General features: G+C 34.7%; 1 protein-coding gene and 1 long non-coding RNA gene across 2 annotated transcripts in view; one reads left to right on the top strand and one right to left on the bottom strand.

Annotated features, from left to right (window-relative positions):
* poln (polymerase (DNA directed) nu) overlaps positions 1–18,377 on the bottom strand; it is a 62,693-nt gene that overhangs the window by 31,546 nt on the left and 12,770 nt on the right. Inside the window, 9 exon segments of the mRNA NM_001100026.1 lie at positions 12,785–12,850; positions 13,254–13,364; positions 14,240–14,332; positions 14,479–14,562; positions 14,991–15,055; positions 15,513–15,573; positions 15,662–15,730; positions 15,836–15,984; positions 17,814–17,923. Of these exon segments, the coding sequence (NP_001093496.1) occupies positions 12,785–12,850; positions 13,254–13,364; positions 14,240–14,332; positions 14,479–14,562; positions 14,991–15,055; positions 15,513–15,573; positions 15,662–15,730; positions 15,836–15,984; positions 17,814–17,923 (808 nt within the window).
* On the top strand, positions 1,380–3,644 carry LOC141375361 (uncharacterized). The gene is made up of 3 exons (XR_012383287.1): positions 1,380–1,508; positions 1,622–1,821; positions 2,113–3,644. It is a non-coding gene; the product is annotated as an uncharacterized lncRNA (long non-coding RNA).

Genomic DNA, 18,377 nt, shown 5'->3' with positions numbered 1-18,377 from the left:
AAAGCAATCAGTAAATCAGCATAATATCATCTTAAAAACATTGCAAGAATTATATGCTTCTGTTCCAGTGAGGACTTGAAGGAACTTGTTCATGCTTTTATCACCAGCAGGGTGGATTACTGTAATGAACTCCTCACTGGCCTTCCCAAAAAGACAGTCAGACAGCTGCAGCTGCATCCACATCGCTGCTGCTAGGATTCTGACCAGAAAATCAGAGCACATCACACCTGTCCTTAGGTCTTTACGTTGGCTTCCAGTTACATTAAGAATAAAATTAAGTGTTATTACTTGTCTCTACGTCGCTTAATGGCCTAGGACCTCAATACATTACAGATATGCTGACTGAATACAAACCGATCACTCAGATCATAAGGATCAAGCAAATTAGAAATTCCAAGAGTTAATTCAAAGCAGGGTGAATCAGCCTTCAGCTACAAAAGTAAAATAAAAATAATAAAAATATATACAAAATAATATAGCTTATCTTTAGAATTCTGCGAATAGCAGTCACTCCAAATACAGTATGTTTAAGCGAGTCCATCTCTGAGAATGTATGAGCACGGTCTTGGTTGATTCATGATCTGTCAGATCTGCCTGCTCAGCTTGACCAACGAGCATCACCGGGGGCGTGATGCTAATAGCTCTGACAGCGGGGAGATATTGTCCCAACCCTCATAGTCAATACCCACACAAGACACAACCGGCAACCTGCAGAGTGTTACTGCAGCATACACAGCCTCAGAAGAGCAACAAACCCACCCACTGCTTCTCTCTGTTTCCAAATCACCCCCCAGCGTAGGACCTCCCTTCATTTAAACCTTCATCTCTCCCGTCTCACGCACACACATAGAGAGTGCTGGCACTGCAGGAGCGATGCCAGGGTGACAGAAGGCTGGTCTCCACCCTGCAGGCCTTTCCCCTCTTGAACATATGCTGCACCAGTATTAACACACACATACAGTGACAGTCAATAAAACATGTGATCTCTCGCTATCTCAGACATTGGTGTTGTTTACACCACGCTCATCCCTCTAGATTTATTCCGCCTTTGTTTAGATCAATTTTACATCCATCCTCAGTTTTTATTCATTACAACTCAGTCCTTACTGCAGTCAGTGACTTTGAATTATAGTACAACACTGAGTCCAGTAACAGTGTGGGATTTGGGTGACAATGTTGGCATCACTCTGGTTACAAAGACAGATGACATGGCAAAAAATGCATGCAGCTTGGGTCAGCTCCTTCTGTTACTGCTGACACACACGCACACGCATACACACAATCAATACACATCACTCACAGAGACACCGCCCTCCAGTTCTCTGCAGCTGTTGAGTCAGTTCCGCTTTAATTATAAACGCAGGAGGGAAAGTGTGTAAGCATCACATAGGGGAAGGCCTGAATTTATGTATGTTGAATGTGCATGGAAATTTGTAACTGTCTCTAAATGTGTTTGCTGATAGGAAGTAACCGTCTCACACTTCGTCCTGGATGCAACGCTCAAAACGGTAATTTCCCAAAGGACAGATGATTGTTTTAAATGTTAAATGTTGCAATGCACTTTAAAATTGTCAGTGATAAAAACAAGGCACTATTTTTGTTGAAAATATGATTTTTTCAGGAGAACAACAGGAATCTCTGATGAAATTACAAAAAGAATAATATTTGGAGTATCCGAAGAATTTTTGAGACTTACATGGTTACAACAGTTTATTTCATATGGGTTGATCTCTGCCAAGAATCTTATCCATTTGTTTTGGAAGAAACTCTAAAATTATGGCTGACAGAGTTAACGGGTACGTTACATCTGGAAAAAATCAGGTATATCCTAATAGACAACATTTTGTTATTTGAAAAAAAATTGCTCCCCTTTTATTTCCTTTCAACAAACTTTAATATGTTTACTATACCTTTAGTGCCTACTTTAACATTGGATAGCAGTGCTAGGTGGTTGGTTAGGGTGGTTTGAATATTATTTTTATTATAATTTTTTTTTGAATGTCTAATTGTTTAATGTAAGTTTTATGTTTGTATTTTAAAATAAAGTGTATCTACAAGTTAATGTCTCCTAAAATTTCTAATAATAAAATATTTCATTCATTTTCTTTTCAGCTTAGTCCCTTTATTAATCAGGGGTCGCCACAGCAGAATGAATCACCAACGTATCCAGCATGTTTACGCAGCGGATGCTCTTCCAGCCGCAACCCATCACTAGGAAACATAATAAAATATTTAAACCATGAAATTACAAGAACAGCAATTCAACAATAAAAATGTCCCTAAATTAAATCATTTAATACATCCTCACTGCCAAAGGGGAGACAAAATGAATAATTAACTTGATAAAAGAATTGAATTAATAAAAAGTGCATGTGCAAAGACAATTCAAGGTAATGCTGTAAAAGTGTTATTCGTTTATTTTAATTAATTTATTATGCCTGTTATTGTATTAAATAATTATAATAAATAAAAATAATTATTCCACAGTTTTAGCTAAAAAGCTAATTAAATGTTTACCAAGAAAAAAATAAATTGTTCTGCACAGCAAATTGTTTTCTTGCTTAGAGGTTTGTCTTGTTTCTAGTAGAAATATCTAAACATTCTTAAATCAAAAAGCATTTTGTAGACAAGTAAAAAAGTCTCATGTTTTTAGAAATAAGTCAAAATTAAGTGGGGTTTACCTTAAAACAACTTGGGGTAAGAAAAATAAACTTGTTTCAAATCAAAATCATTATTATTTTACTTACCCCACTATCAGATTATTTATTAATTGCATTTTTATTTGTTGTTTTAAAGAAAAAAGTATGACTTCTACCTTTGAAAAGAACAAAAACAAAACAAAACTTTGTGCTTGTCTAAAAAATCCTTTTTGATTAAAATTTTTTTAGATGTCTAATTTAAAAAACAAGACAAAAATCATTGCAGTGTGTGGCAGTCCAGCATTAACATAAATGTTCTAGTGGTGTCTTAAATTACAAGATTTTGGGGAAAATATATTTGAATGTTTTTCTAAAGCCCTCCAAAAAAATCTGGAACTATGTCTACTTATAGCTGTTCTTGGGATATTTCATAACTTGTTTAATAAACATGAAAGGCAAGCCATGGTATTTCATTTTGAGAATGTGGACAACTGAATCTGTCCCTAAATTTGGTATAGAGATCTTGTAAACATGCTTGCTTCGGAGAGGTTGAGATGTATCAATAATGATAAATTGGAGATATTTGATAAAACATGGGGACAGATATTAGAACACCTCAATGCATTGGAAGAAATGCAAGCATAACTAGTGACCCCTGTCAATAACATAGTAATTAAGGGTTGAGTGTAATTGATATTCACCATTCATATTCTCATGTTTTTAATACATGCCAAAACTACTATTTGACAATAAAACTATAGTCTTCATTTTTCTGGTAATATAAGAACAATGTTACTTTATATTTATAATTACTTTTATTTATGCAGTACCTGACCTGCTATTTTATATTTTGCTTTAATGTGCATTTGGCCCTCTGTTTTCTGTTGTTCTTTCATAGGTTAGTGTTTTATGAATTGTATTTTATATGTATTATTATTGTATTGTATTGTATTGTTTTTTCCTCTAAACTTTTTTTTGTAGTTTTGTTATAGTTTTATAAACTGCAAAAAAAAAAAAAAAAAAAAAATCTAACTTTTTTTAAAAAATGTTCGCACTTCAGATTAATATTTAACATAACGTCACAAAACAAAGTTGGTCACATCAACATATGATGTGCAAATGAGCATGTTACAGATGCTTTTATCCTCAGTGACTTAAATGAATAAAAGATACAAACATATTCCAGCTCATTCCAATGCAGCAACAACAGAGAGGTTGTGCTAAAACAAGCTCAGGAAAGAACAGACTAAAGCAAAGATGAAAGTGAAAGACGATGAAGCAAGAGGAAGAATAGACGTCTTAGTGGCTCTGCTGGGAATTCAGCTGTTGGCACTGTAAGCTTATCTACAGAGGAAGACACAGTTTGAACATAATAATTCTCAGTGAATGCTCAGGGCTGCTGCCATCTGCTGGAGACTTTACACCGCTGAAACCACCTCATCTTTACCGCAGTACACACCAACGCCCACAAAGAAGATCATTATTACGCACAGGGGTGCTGAATGCCCATTACTGACACAACAGGGGGTTGAAGCTGAAAGAAGAAATGTGGACTCAGAGTCTGTGTATGTATGCATGCACTTGCGGTTGAAAAGTGAGGTGGAGCGGTAACAGCGGGCCATTAATGGCTGGAAAATCTGTTACATTGATTCTGAGGTTAAAGAGATTCGAACGATTAATTAATTGAGCAATGTTAGCATGGATCACTAAGGAGATCCTCGAATACATTCAAAGTGTGAAAACAATTTACTATTTAAGGTTTTAGAGGGTCATAATCTACAGGGGATTTGTCAGAGCAACACCATTTTGCATCAGTCACAGTGAAATTACCCCCTACTGTACTGTGTTTCTGCAGTTTCCTTGGCAACAAACCCTTCAATCACCCAGGCATTGGGCGAGATCCCACAGTGGCACCCTGTCGGCATGACAACAGCAAAATATGCTGCCTCTGCTGTTTCTGAAACTGAGTAGGAAATACAGTAGAGTTCTCCAGCACACATACACTGTACAATATACTGCTACTGTGCAAACTGGCTGTATAGTGTATGTGTGTGAATGAGTGTGTATGGATGTTTCCTAGTACTGGATTGCAGCTGGAAGGTGTTAAGAAAAAGGAATAACAAAGGAATTTTTAAATATATTTGTCTCTTTTTCTTTTCATAAAACAATTGTATTTGTATTGCTTAAAGGGGATATATTACCTGAACTTCTCAAGTGTGATATGTTTAGCATACTAATGAAGCATTTTTGCAGACAAAGCTAGTCTAAAATGAACTTGAGCTTTACAGCGAAACTTCCTGTGAGTACAGAATTTGCAGTTGAGAAGTCTTGTGCTTTTTAATGTTGTGCAGAGCATCCGTAGCAAAAGAGGACGTATGTATGGGTGCGGCCAATGGAGGACTGGAAAATGATTGACAAGAGACGAATTTCACTAAACTCCAACTTTTAATATCAGCTGCCTATATAAGTCAGGAGAAGAAAACTGGGCGCACCTCCTGAAAGTAACTTTTGCATTGCATTGAAGAAGATAGAATTCTGTGAATCAAATTATTCATGCGTCAAATAAATTGCTAATATGTTAAACCTTGAAGAAAAACCTTTCCTGACTTTTTTTTATTAAACATGCATGGAATTTATTAAATATTCTGACAAAGGGCATTTGCTGAGTAAAATATGCTGGATAAGTCAACCCCTGACTAATAAAGAGGCCGAGGGGAAAAGAATGAATGAATGAACTACAGTGGAAATGTTCCACTTGTAGTAAACTCTAAACAATTAATGACTTTGAAACACCAGAGACAGTGACTAAACTATCTTCAATGTCTTTACACAACTGAGTCATCATTTTGAGCTCATCAGTCTTTGGGACATTACTAGAATATAACTATTCCTCCCTGTGGCCCTGTTTTAGAAAAACTGCAGCAAAGTCAGTTGATAATGTTTTGAGGCACAGATGTTTCTAAAGCCTACAAGACAGTAGGATGTCTCCGATGATCCTTCTCTTTCATTAGCACATTGCTGCCGCATGCCCTTTCCTTTAACTGCTGGCACTCATCTGCTACTTTTGCGATGTGTGGCAAAAGCTTAATAAACACAGAAACAGAGCACCGTGCATGAAAACAAATAACGGCGGCAGTTGTTGTTTTAGAGCTCATCAAAGCAGGCACTGTGAAAATAATAACATCGACGTACATCTCATTGACTTTTAATGGGCTACTTTAGCTTGTAGAGGCTGGTTTACTGGGTGCTGTTTTTGTTTCAGCTTGATGCTCAGTGAATATGCACTTGTTTGTAGTGGATAAACAGAATACGTGCTTTGTTAGGGCAGTCATTTAGGCTTTGTTGAGGATTCCCTTTTGCATGCTCGCCGAGAAAACATAAATGTGGAAAGATAAACAGATGGATAGGTGTTTAAGCAAAAGGTACACAGACATGCATAAACAATACATGTGATGCATGACCCGTTTATCTTTCTCTGAGAAGTGACTAATCAAATACATTAAATAGACGGAGATCTGGCTGCAGATTTCAGAGTGTGAAATTCCCCATTCGCAGGGGACCTTCAGATCTGTCAAAATAATAAATTAAACAAACGTAATATTTGTGAAAGGAATTGCATATTTGAGTTGTATGAGTATTCCAAAGCAGGACTGTACAATATATCATTTCAGCATCAATATCACAATGTGCACATCCACAATAGCCAAATCACAATATCTGCAATGCTGAGTCGGAATCAAAGTTGACCAGGAGCTACAAAACACATGTTATTTGTAGAGTCACTGCTATGTTTAACCATAATAGAAAGAAAGTTTATAAATTATTTTAAAGTGTTTTTAAGGTCAACGACTGAGAATTTCAAGAGAGTTTAAAGGGCACCTATGATGAAAATCATCTTTTGGGAGCTGTTTGGTCAGAACTGTGTGCAGGTACTGTGTGTTCACAGTCATATTAGGGTGATATAAAGACAATAAGTCTCTTTTTAAATTTTTTGATGTAAAAATACAATCTAAATGCCTCTCATTTTGAGGCTCACCGCAACGTAGGAAGGCGGTTTCCCCGCTTACCGAATGGATTGACAGCTACGTATTGACATGTCTTTGAAGTATAACTATTACGAAGTATTACACTTATTATAAATGTAACATATAATCCTATCAACAAGACAGGACTTTGGCAAAGCAACCATGTTTAAAACATCTGTTAAGCTCACTGTGATCATCAGTCATCATCAAATGTGATCAAGAATGAGTTTTACAAGTTTAAAATGTTTCTAAAACACTGCATGTTTGTAATGCATTTCAGCGATTATAAAAGAAGTTGTTTCAATCCTGGTTTGTGGACGTTAAATCAGGTTTATTTTGTACATTAACACAACTGATATCCATAGAGCAGTGGATATTAACGTGCATCCTGTCACATTTGCCTTGCAAAAACAATACACAGTTAAATGTGCGCATTGTGTGTGTGTCGGCTATGTGTATGTATTCTTACTGTTACTTAAAGTTCTTACTGTAGTATTTCTCACAAACGTTACGTGAGATTTGCTTTTTTTTCATGTCTGTCACTGTGCTGTTTATCTGACGCAAACGAGGCAAGGATTGAGGCACACTCTGACTAGCATTAAAGGCATAGGCCACAAAAACAGCTACTTTGTGTTAAGAGCTGAAAATCCTACATTCCAACATTCTTAAAGTTATAATAAACAATCTGATGGGTGTTTTGAGCTGAAACTTTACAGAGACATTCTGGAGACACAAAAGACTTATCTTAAATTTTGAAAAAAGGGTAAAACTGGTGCCCTTTAAAACATTTGGGCAGAATAAATTATAATTTTTATGAGGTGTAACAAAGATAAATTGCATTTTTTTTGCATAATTTTTACAAAAAGAAAAAATGTTTTGTCTAGTCCAAATGTCTAAATTTCAAAGCAAAAAGATTGGTTTACTAACCCCATTGACAGAAATACTTGTTTTAAGGAACAGCTCTTATTCCTAACACTTAGTCCTTATGAAGGTAAAAACAAACCAATATTTTTACTTGATCTAATATTTTTTAATATTTGAACTACAAATGAGACAAAGCATTTTCTTTACATTTCTATACCTGAATACTGGTTAGACTCCCCAGAACAGACTGTCAAATAGTCATTCAAACCATCTGGTGAAACTATATTCATTTTGCAAAATATATCGAAGAAAAATTAAATAAATTGCAATATAAAATTTGTTCATTTTCATGCAGTGCTATTCCAAAGGTTGAATATTACACAAATTAAGATACTTAGAAAAAAATGGCAGCCAATGACATACAAAGATCATATAGAAATCAGCAGCTACCAGCTTTAGACTTTCTTCAAATAATATAAAATAATTATAATAAAAATAATAAAAGGCAGAAAACGGTCAAACTATTTGCTCTAAAAATAAGTGTGCTAATGACTATATATAAAAAGGAGAATAATATAATAGAAATTTGCAACATCAAGCTTCAAAACAAGCTGTTGTTAACGTCTAAAAAATATCAATGGAAGTGAATAGAAATGGAAATCTCGAGTAAAAAAGATTTCAGTGGCTGCGTCCGTTCATATGTGAAGGTCAATAGTGTTCAACAGAAGAAAGAAACTCATAACAGTGAGTATAAAAATTGGTGAACTAACCAACACAAATGAAATTTAAATATCAGTATATCTATGATTACACTGGAGTATATAAAACTATAAACAAAGATGAAAGGCAGGACTTTTTCCATCAATGTGATTGTTACACTCAACATTGGAGGCAGATCCTCTGAACGTGACTTTCATTTATATGAGATGAACAAGACTGAATGACTGGAAAACTCATACAATTTCAATAAGATGCTTATAGAAAACTTATAGAATGAAAGATTATTAAGGCTGATTTTTTTTTCTATTAAAGAGTGAGTTCATCTCAGTTTAAAGGCCAAAGCTCATGGCTTGGTAGCCAATGAACTTATTCAGACAGAACGCTTATCAAACAAAGACACTGAATCCAGTTAACCTAGCTTGATGGCAAGTGTTGATGAAATGTTGACAGAGCATTTCAGAAAGATCTCCCTGATGCATAATGCAGTCAGTGCAGAGAGATGACAGTATTGTGCTGAGTACAGAATATTCTCAAGTCTCAAGTGTGCATGTGTTCTTGCTCAACCTACATTGTGAGAACCAAATGTCCTCACAAAGGCAATAAATCACAAATATTCTGACACTGTGGGGTCATTAGTTAAAAAAAAATCTATTAATAGAAAATAAATGTATAAATCCTACTAAATAATGTTTTTTTTTTTTAATGTAAGTTGAGTGTTGTTTTGGGCTAGGTTTAGAGGATTGATTGCGGTTTAAAAAAATATTCTGCCTATGGATATGTATGCTAAAGAGATGAAAACTAGTACACAGTGTTTGTGTGTGAGGACTGGAGTGGGATGAAACATAACACAGTGCTACAAATTGTAAACAAATTTACAAAAAAATAAATAAATAAATAAATAAATATGTTTTGTCCATCAAACTTATTTTAGAAATCTCAACAAAACATTTATATAAGCTAATGCCTATGATGCCTAAATATGATTCTATTCCATTTCAATGAATATAAAGACAAATTGTAGCAAGACAACACTGGCTCGAAAAGGCAAATGACAGTTCTATCAACTGGTCAGACAGCAGGGGCCATCCTTATTGTTGAGACCCAAGATAACAAGTGCATATTATCATCACACATACACACTCGTACAATCTGTGTGAACAGCTGACAGGATTCTGACACTCTCTCTTTCTCTAACACACAAATGCAATCTTGTCTGCTCTGCTTGTCATAGTAAGATCTAATTAATCAGCTCACACACACATTGTGAGTCACTCACCCTGCAGCAGCATTATTATACAAAGCTCTGTGATGCTTTGGTGCAGCCAAACTTCAAATGACTAGAGGAAAGCCATGCATCACTGATGAAACACCCACTATAACACTGACTCATCGGATGGAAACCGAAAGCTCTTAACATACGGAGACTATTTGTTTCTCGCGTTTATTTGATTTGGTCTAATTGTACTTCAGAAACACCTTGAGACGGCTGTAGTAAACAATGAATAATGCAGATGAATCCCAGGACCAGTTGTCTAATATGTGGATAGAAGACTTTGGATAGTATTGAAAAACTGATGACAAACTACATTAAAAACTGAGGAGAACGACGAGAAGATGAAAATTTGAATAAGATGAAGAGAAAGAAGTCTGTCCTCATTCTGTTATTCATGGCTGTGATTGTCAAGGGTGTCTGTGTATGTCTCTCAAAGGATAAGTAATGTCTGGTCTTCTGTTCAAGAATACTTAGGGGATTCTGATCCAACTGCGGCTTGTTTTTATTCTAAGGCTGAAAAAGCGTTGCCTTAAGCAAATGCGTATTAAAGCTGAAAGAAAATTGCTGCCAGCCAGCTTCATTTGTGTCTAGGCAGATTTGTGGCTGGGTGTGTTTAAAGACAAAGGACGAGTGAGAACAAAGTGAAAGCCAAGAAAAAAAGTGTGTGTGTGTGTGTGTGTGTGTGTTACCGAAAGATATCAGTACAAGGCAGTCGCCTCCTCTGCACCAAAACTGAAACAGCATTCAGATTTCTCTAACATTTAAGAGACAAACCATATTACACAAAACATTGAAAATGGCTTTCAAAATTCAAAATCGAAATACATAAAATTCAGAAGTTGTGAAAATTAGGCATGGTAGAAAATAGGGATGCTCTAATCAAGATTTTTGCAGCGGATACCGAGGAACAATTCCTTGTCATGATGATTGGCCGATACCGAGTACAGATTCTAATGCTTCAAGCTTTATAATGTATTAAGTACATTTTACCACAAAATATGCACCTAAAGAGAAGATCTCGTCTTCATTGAGAATAAATGAAGCATGTTGCATATAATACCTTAAACACATCTCTTAAAACCATTAAGGTATGAATAATTCATTCATTAATTTTAATTCAGCTTAGTCCCTCATTTATCAGGGGTCTCCACAGTGGAATGAACCGCCACAGAAAAAAAATAGAACACAGATATAAAAATTGGTAAGAAATATTACAAAATGCAATTGGGAAACACTGCAAATGATGAAAGAAGAATTCAACATGTCTCAATCAAGAAAAAGTTTGGAGCACATATTTGATTCACAAGTTAAAAAGCACACCTATAAATCCAATAAGTTTTTTACTAAAAGGAAATATTCCTATAAACTACTGTTTGTTGCAATAAGTATATTAAAAGAAGCTATATTTTTAAATATTCATGTTCAAAAAAGTCATTTTTAAGTTTATCTAATAAAGTCAGCTTATCTATCCAGTCAGCTTTTAGTGAACTTGCAATATTGTCAAAAACACAGAACTTTCTGTGATCGATTCATGAGATCGGGGAGATTGGCGAGTACCGATTGAGTCATGAAATATGATTATCAGCCGATACCGATCTTTGGCTGATTGATCGTAGCATCCCTAGGAGAAAATATTAGACTGCACAACCTACTGATTGAAGACAAGTTTGTTGGTCCATAACTCTCCCAGGTTCACTCACAAATATTAAATGAATTACATTTAAGCTCTACATGTATACTAGTTTATTGATTAGTTGATAAGATTTGCATAGTAGCAAACAGCATAACCAATTATAATATGAAATATTATTACAATTTAAGTTTCTTTAATTTAAGATATTTTCTTATTCTTGAGTAAGCCAGGCTAAATTGTCTTCATAGTCACATGACCCTTCAGAAATCAGTCTAATATGCTGATTTGGTAAACAAGAAGCACTTCATATTATTATTCTTTAATCAGTTGTGCTATGTAAAATTTTAGCAAATGTCAAGATCCTTTTTTGAGAATTATTTCAAAGCTTAAAAGAACAAATGTCTTCAAATATCTACAAATGCCAGTTCTGAAATATTTAATTCATTCTTGCTGAGTAAAAGTTATTTTTTGAATCGTACTGAGCCAAGCTTTTGAATGGTTACGAACAAACAAATATAAAAAAACACAAAGAAAAAAAGTAATCCTGAAAGTTAAATATAAATAAAAGACTGAAATCGTTTTTTAAAAGTTGTTAAAAATTAAATGTAAAAAACACAAATACAGAAGCTTTAAAACATGTATCATTTGAATATAGCCCAAAACCAGCTATGAATAAATTAGAATCCAGTCCTTCTTAAATCCAAATTGTCAGAAAGCTTTCGACTTGCTTAGGAAGGATTTTGAAGGGGAAAAAAGTCATGAAAAGTATGAAAGGCAAAAGCATGAAGGCATGCGTTCTTGTTTAATGACATCATATAAAACTAATCTCAACCGCTGAAACAGAAAAACAGAAGTATTAAAAATTTGAATGAAACAGAAAAGGAGATTTTCACAGTATGCTCAGTATGATTCAACATCATGTCAAGTGCTTCTCTCTCAGGATGCTCTTAATCTCCCCTAGACTGCAATTAAAGGCTGATGATTTTTCTCAATTAGTCTTAGCAGCTAATAAAGCTCATTTACATGCTAGCTCACTGGAGTAAAGGGATGTTTTAAAGGTACTAGTTAAAGAATAATACTCAGATGATTAAACATGACTTGACTGAACTCCGTGTGAAGTGTTATATGTCATTTATAAACATGAGACGTGTAAGGGATTCCTTGAAGATAAAAATAACGACAACCTCAATTATTCTAAAGAAAGTAAGAAAGACTGGAATGATGGATTGAAAAATCATCTGGAGGAAGCAGATATTGTTCCCTCTGCGTGTGTCCTGCAACAGGACAAAATTATCATTTGTACAGCAAGTGCAGGCTGGACCTTGAGACAGACCTAAAGATGAGCTATCGATCGGTCACAACACTACAGAAAATGGCTCCAGATAATAGGGCAGCAAAGGTTGAGTGTCAGATCCTATTTTGTTCAAAATGTGACCCAAAATTTGATTTTATTTGCTTTGTTTTGTTTTTCATAAAGAACAGTGGGCGTGTGCTTATGTGAAAGTGTTTCTTAAAGAAAGGAAGCATCAAAAATACTTATAAGGTAAGTGAAGTACAGAAATAGGGAGGATGAATCAATAACAAGCATGCACATGATTGAGAGCTTAAAGCAAAATGAAGCAGCACTCACAGGATGTTTAGCAGATAGTCTGCCACTCACTGTACTTGTCTGATTCCACGTTGAGGAAATGAACGTCTAAGAACAGGGGAAAAAAGACAAAACTTAATAAACAATGATCATTTAGCTGTTTAACCAATCCATTTCAAAAATCAACAGTTGTTTAAAAATAAGCAAATTAAACAATTTGTTAAAGAAATAACAGAAAAAAATATATATTAGAAATTTTAAAACAGTAAAATACTGAACAATTTAATAGATTTTGGGTAAAAACGGCTAAATTTGCGAAAAACAAAATGCAGTATGGATACAGCCTTTTCTAATATATAAACACACTGAGCAAAGTCATTATGAATCCTCTAGTGCACTGGAAAAGCCTAAAAATAGCATTGTCAAAATAATGAATCAAATAAGACACTCCTGTGCTGCCACCTAGTGTGTATGATTTGATATACAAAATTGTGCATAAGGAATGCCTTACCTTTCTTGTACAAGATAAAATGCCATCCACAAATGTAGTCTTGATTTTGTGAATCTGTCTGTATTCCAGGATGATTTTGGGGAGTGGATGCAGCTTCTGTAGTTGTAAGAGCTATATAACAATGCAAAATAAATAAATAAATAACAGATCGAAAGGCACAAAGTCTACATTGTTTTATCATCATCATAAAATGCAATTATATTCTGGTCCTGTCCACAACTATATGAATTTTAGAAAAGTATCTTCAGACTTAATTCCCAGGCTTTTGAAATGGACATTAAAATTGATGTGGAATTAGCATTGTTTGGATGTTCAGACCAGCTCTATCTTGGGCTAAACATCAACAACTCTCTTATGTTTGGCATGGTGCTGGCCAAGAGAGTGATTCTGATGGAGTGGAAATCCACGACACCTTTGAATGGTTAGCTGAAATGGTTTCTCCCCTCAAGCGGAAACATTTTTCTAGATTCAGCAAACAGATGATAATATATGATAAAATATGAGGCCTCTTCCTTAAATGTATATGCTAAAAATGTTTCTGTATTTTTTTTCTCTAATATTTTTTCTCCTTTCTTTTTAAATGTAAATCGATTTTGTTTCTTATTTAATTAGTCTGGCCGAGATTTTATTTGATGATGCTGTACAATTGCTGCATTGTTTGCAAGTCTTTTGGTGCATGTTCTAGTTGGTATGAGGTAATAACACCAGGATAATTTTGTTAACATTTACATGATGCACACTATCGGGTGTCATGTTTTTATAAACACTTCTATAAATAAAGTTAAAAAAAAAGAGAAATGCATGATTTAAATGTATTAATGCGTGTATCTGACAATCTCAGAATTAGATTTTAACTATTATTATTTACTGAAAATGACAAACTGAAAGATCAGTGCAGACAAAATGTAAATATAACAATAACATTCATGTTTATGACAATTCATATTTGTCTGCACATAATATAAAGTCATTAAACGTGTGCTCACAGCGGTCTCTGATGTGGACTGCTGCTGCTTGACTGTTTTGGGAAGCTTCTTGTTCTCACAAAGTTCATGCAAACGCAGCTTCTCAAACAGGATCTATAAAGAAGACAGATTTGCAACCCACAATCACACCACAGAGGATATTATAAACCAGCAGCACAGCAAAACCTCTTTGGACATTACTGGTGTCTATAGCGCTTAAAAATGCTTTCTTGACAGCGAGTTTAAATGGACACACTGACCAGTCTGAGCTGAGCACTGCTGGACACCAAGAACTTTTGACCTGCAGCCTGGTGGGCTTCTTGCTCTAACTGCTTTAGCTTAGACTGAAAGAAAGAGAGACCTAGTTAAAAGGAGGCTGCTGCATATTCCGACAGTTTCAAAGGCAGAAGATACAGTAAGACCCCCACAGAGATTGATACAGATGAATTCATCCCTGCCTTTCTTCTAAGAGAGCTGGAGGAGGATGAGAAGGATGTATAAAAGCAGAATAATAACACAATAGGAGGCTGCACAAAGACTACCAGAGCTTATGAAACAAATTTAAACAAGCACTACAGAAAACAATAAGCCTATGTGTACTCTTGAAAAGAGAGGGCAATGGTCTTTCTGAAAAAGCAGATGCTAGCTGTGCAAGATAAAGCCGTTAATATTAATCGCATACAACAGACAGGGCAGATAAGCCTGAGAAGATCACTGTTTACAGAATCTCTCTCACAGACACAGACACACACACTCTCTCTCTCTCTCTTACACCCAACATCTCTGAAGTCTTTTTCAAGGCCTCCTTGTCCACATGCATTTTATAGCTCTCCATTGCTAAGAGAAACAAAGAGAGAGAACAATGTTAATGCAGCACTTCTAAGTTATTGGCTTCATTGTAAATGCATGAACAAATCTAATTCATTAGCGCAGTGATATATGGTTCACTTCTCAAAGGATGATTCATTTAGAGAACTGAAGGATTAGCTGAACCTTGCAAATCAATAGATAAAATATTAGATACATCAAAAGAGACATTCTAGTGCCTCTCTCATATATAACATGCTTAAATATGCATGTATAAATCATGCATGACATGATCTAAAACAAGAAAGTGATTAAAATAGACATCTGTGCACACAATGATCACATTTTGTGGCAGTGAAAAAGAAATGTTTCAGGTAAAAATTCTGATTATATTATGAAATAAATACATGAGGAAACGGCAGTATCATGAGATTCTGACGGTGAAAACATTCACTTTTTTTAATGTCTAAAATCTATTTGCTCAGACCTGCCAGAACTGGAATCATCTTTTGTTCTATGCCAGAATAGAGCTGCCATAGTCCTTGGGTCTACAGAGAGACAGAAGTTGAAACTCTAAATAAACAGTTAGAAACTTAAAATATTATATAAATTTAGAAAACACTCATATGGAATTACACGAAGCTTGTAATGCAGTTCCTCCATTAGCTTGTGCAGGAGAGACAAATTTGAGATCACTTGTGTCACCTGTTAAAGCAAAAATGAGAGAGACAATGACACAGTAAAAGAGTCAATACATTAGTCAGAACCTTTTCATGGCAGAATTAAAAAATGAACTGTGTGTGACGTGACCTTGGCTTGCTCAAGCACAGGTTGCAGTGTTGTGGGCGTAAATTGATGAGTGTAGTGTTTGGAAAGCAGGGTCTGAAAGCAGGATGAGGAGTCGGCAGGATCTAACAGCCATGCTGCAATTTGAGGATCCATCACTTGACACCCCAACACTGCACAGAATCAAAAACTACAAGTCAACATTTTAAGTATTATCCACAATACTTAAAATGTGAAAAAAACCTAACAGTGACTACGTTTACATGGACATTAGTAATCAAATTAATTGCTTTAATATGATTAAGACAATATTATGATTAACGTGTTTACATGAGTTGCTTTTTGAATGTTCATGGTCCTGTTTTGTATATTATAGCACATAATTTGATTAAAGTCATTGCATCATCACAATATCCTTGATTTCTCCAAAGTTTCAAGTCATTTCAGGCGTTTCATTTTTAATTTGTCGACTTTAACTGCAGTTTGGCACTTTCACTTTTATTCAGGAACATTTCATGCATGCCCCCCATGACAAACTAGATATTGGATGCGAATATGAACTGATGGAAGAGTGTTGCTTTAATGGAATGTGATACCGCACGTCGTATGGGGAAAAAAACTCTGCATATCACGATGCAGGTGTCTGTGGTCCGTCACTGACTTGATAGGATAGAATAGTGTCAAACAGCTATATGTGTAGACTATCCTGTCGCAAAATGCAGCAAAAATTCTACACGATGGTAATAGTTACAGGGCTCGAAATTAACTTTTTTACTTGGTAGCACTGGTGCTCCCAACTTAAAAAATTTAGTAGCACCAGAAAAAATTTTGTAGCACCCACCAAAAATGAATGAGCACTGCTGCAAATTGTATTTTAAGGGACTTATTGTATTTTAAAACAACATCAATTAGGACTAACAAAAACCAGAAAGAACTAACTAATGCTGAGATGACATTGATATTTGTGTGCAATAATTCCAAAATGTGTATGTCTAATAATTATAGAATATTAATGATGATGAAAATGACAATAATAGTAACAATGAATTACATTTCTCATCATCATGCTGCCTTGAATGTGCTTTAATGTAAGTTATCTGCTATAAAAAGGTACTTTATGAAAAATAAATGTATAGTTTGCATCAAACAAAAATGAAGCATTGCAGTAACAAATATTTCTTTTGTACAGCTAAACAGCATATATATGCATGTCAGTTTAATAAATAATATTTCTGCTACAAAACAAACAAAAGATTATAATAAATAATTAAATTCAAGGCTGAAAGCTGCAAAACAGTCATCAGTAATCAAATAAAAAAAAATAAAATACACCTCAAGAAATAGTAGGCAAAACAAAGTAAGTAAAGTCTCACTTCTATCACTCTTTAAAAGTTTTGGTTTTAGTTTATGTCAATTTAAAAGTTCCGACTGAGCTGATTTTCATTCTTCTGTGTTTGTGGAAAAGTAGGCGAGTCAGCCGACCCAATTTATGAGCAGGTTGAGCACCGGCGCAATACTGCTGTTTGTTATGAGACGCAGTTTCAGTGGAAACTTAGTAAAGGCGAGCTTCTTTGGTGATGATATGTACAGTATTAGATTTGACTTTTAGCGGACATTTGCGCTAAACACTCGAGATTCGGGCACCTTCTCCGAAAAGTACGTACCAAAAGAATTTGAGGATTTAAGTCAAGTATTTAGAACATGTGTAAGCTGCATAAAAGTCGATAGAGCGTTATTTTAGATCACAGAACATCAAAGATTGCTTGTGGATCAATAAAACATGAATATTTTACCTACAGTATATAATGGAGTTGAAAAGATAAACAAAATAAATCAGCTTGTTTAATTAATAAACAGTAAATAAAATTTGGATTATGATGATATATAACACAAAATAACAAAATCAACTTCAGTTTTTTGATTTAATAACTTTTGAATCATACTTTTACAAACATGATCACCATTTTAATAATTCAAGAAAAACAACGTTCACGTGTGTTACCTTGGGTCCAGCTTAGATCTCTGAAGTGTCTCAGTACTGTTCGAAGCAGGTCTTTAGCTTTAAAGCACACAAAAGTTTTTGTGCCACACATTATCTTCAGCAGCATCTCCCTGAAAACACACAGAGACACACACTGAACACTATCTACAACATCTCTAAGTAACACTGTCGTCACAGTTGCATTTAAACCATTTAAAGAAAAATTAATAATGAATGTTATTCATGATAAAAGGATACAATTAGGGTTGCAAAATTCTGTCAATTTTCAAAACTGTAATCTTTCTATGGGAATTATCGGGAATAAACTGTGATTTTGCTAAATTTAAGGTTAGCCTATGACAGGGTGCTTAAATGTAATTGAAAAAATAATTATGGTTAACACAACCAGATTTAATGCAATTCTCTACACTGTATATTCCTCAAATCACATGAGCATTGCATGAACCAATATTTTCTTGAATCCTGAACACAAAATAATTTTTAAAGGTCCATCTGTCAATTTAAATTACTTAAATCTGTTTTTTTAAACCTAAACAGCAGTTGTGCTATAAGCTACTGTGCAAT

Source organism: Danio rerio, chromosome 7 (genome assembly GCF_049306965.1).
Source record: "Danio rerio strain Tuebingen ecotype United States chromosome 7, GRCz12tu, whole genome shotgun sequence".
Taxonomy (NCBI): Eukaryota; Metazoa; Chordata; class Actinopteri; order Cypriniformes; family Danionidae; genus Danio; species Danio rerio.
Note: the sequence above shows the minus strand (reverse complement) of the source record. Positions and strands in the feature narration are given on the sequence as shown.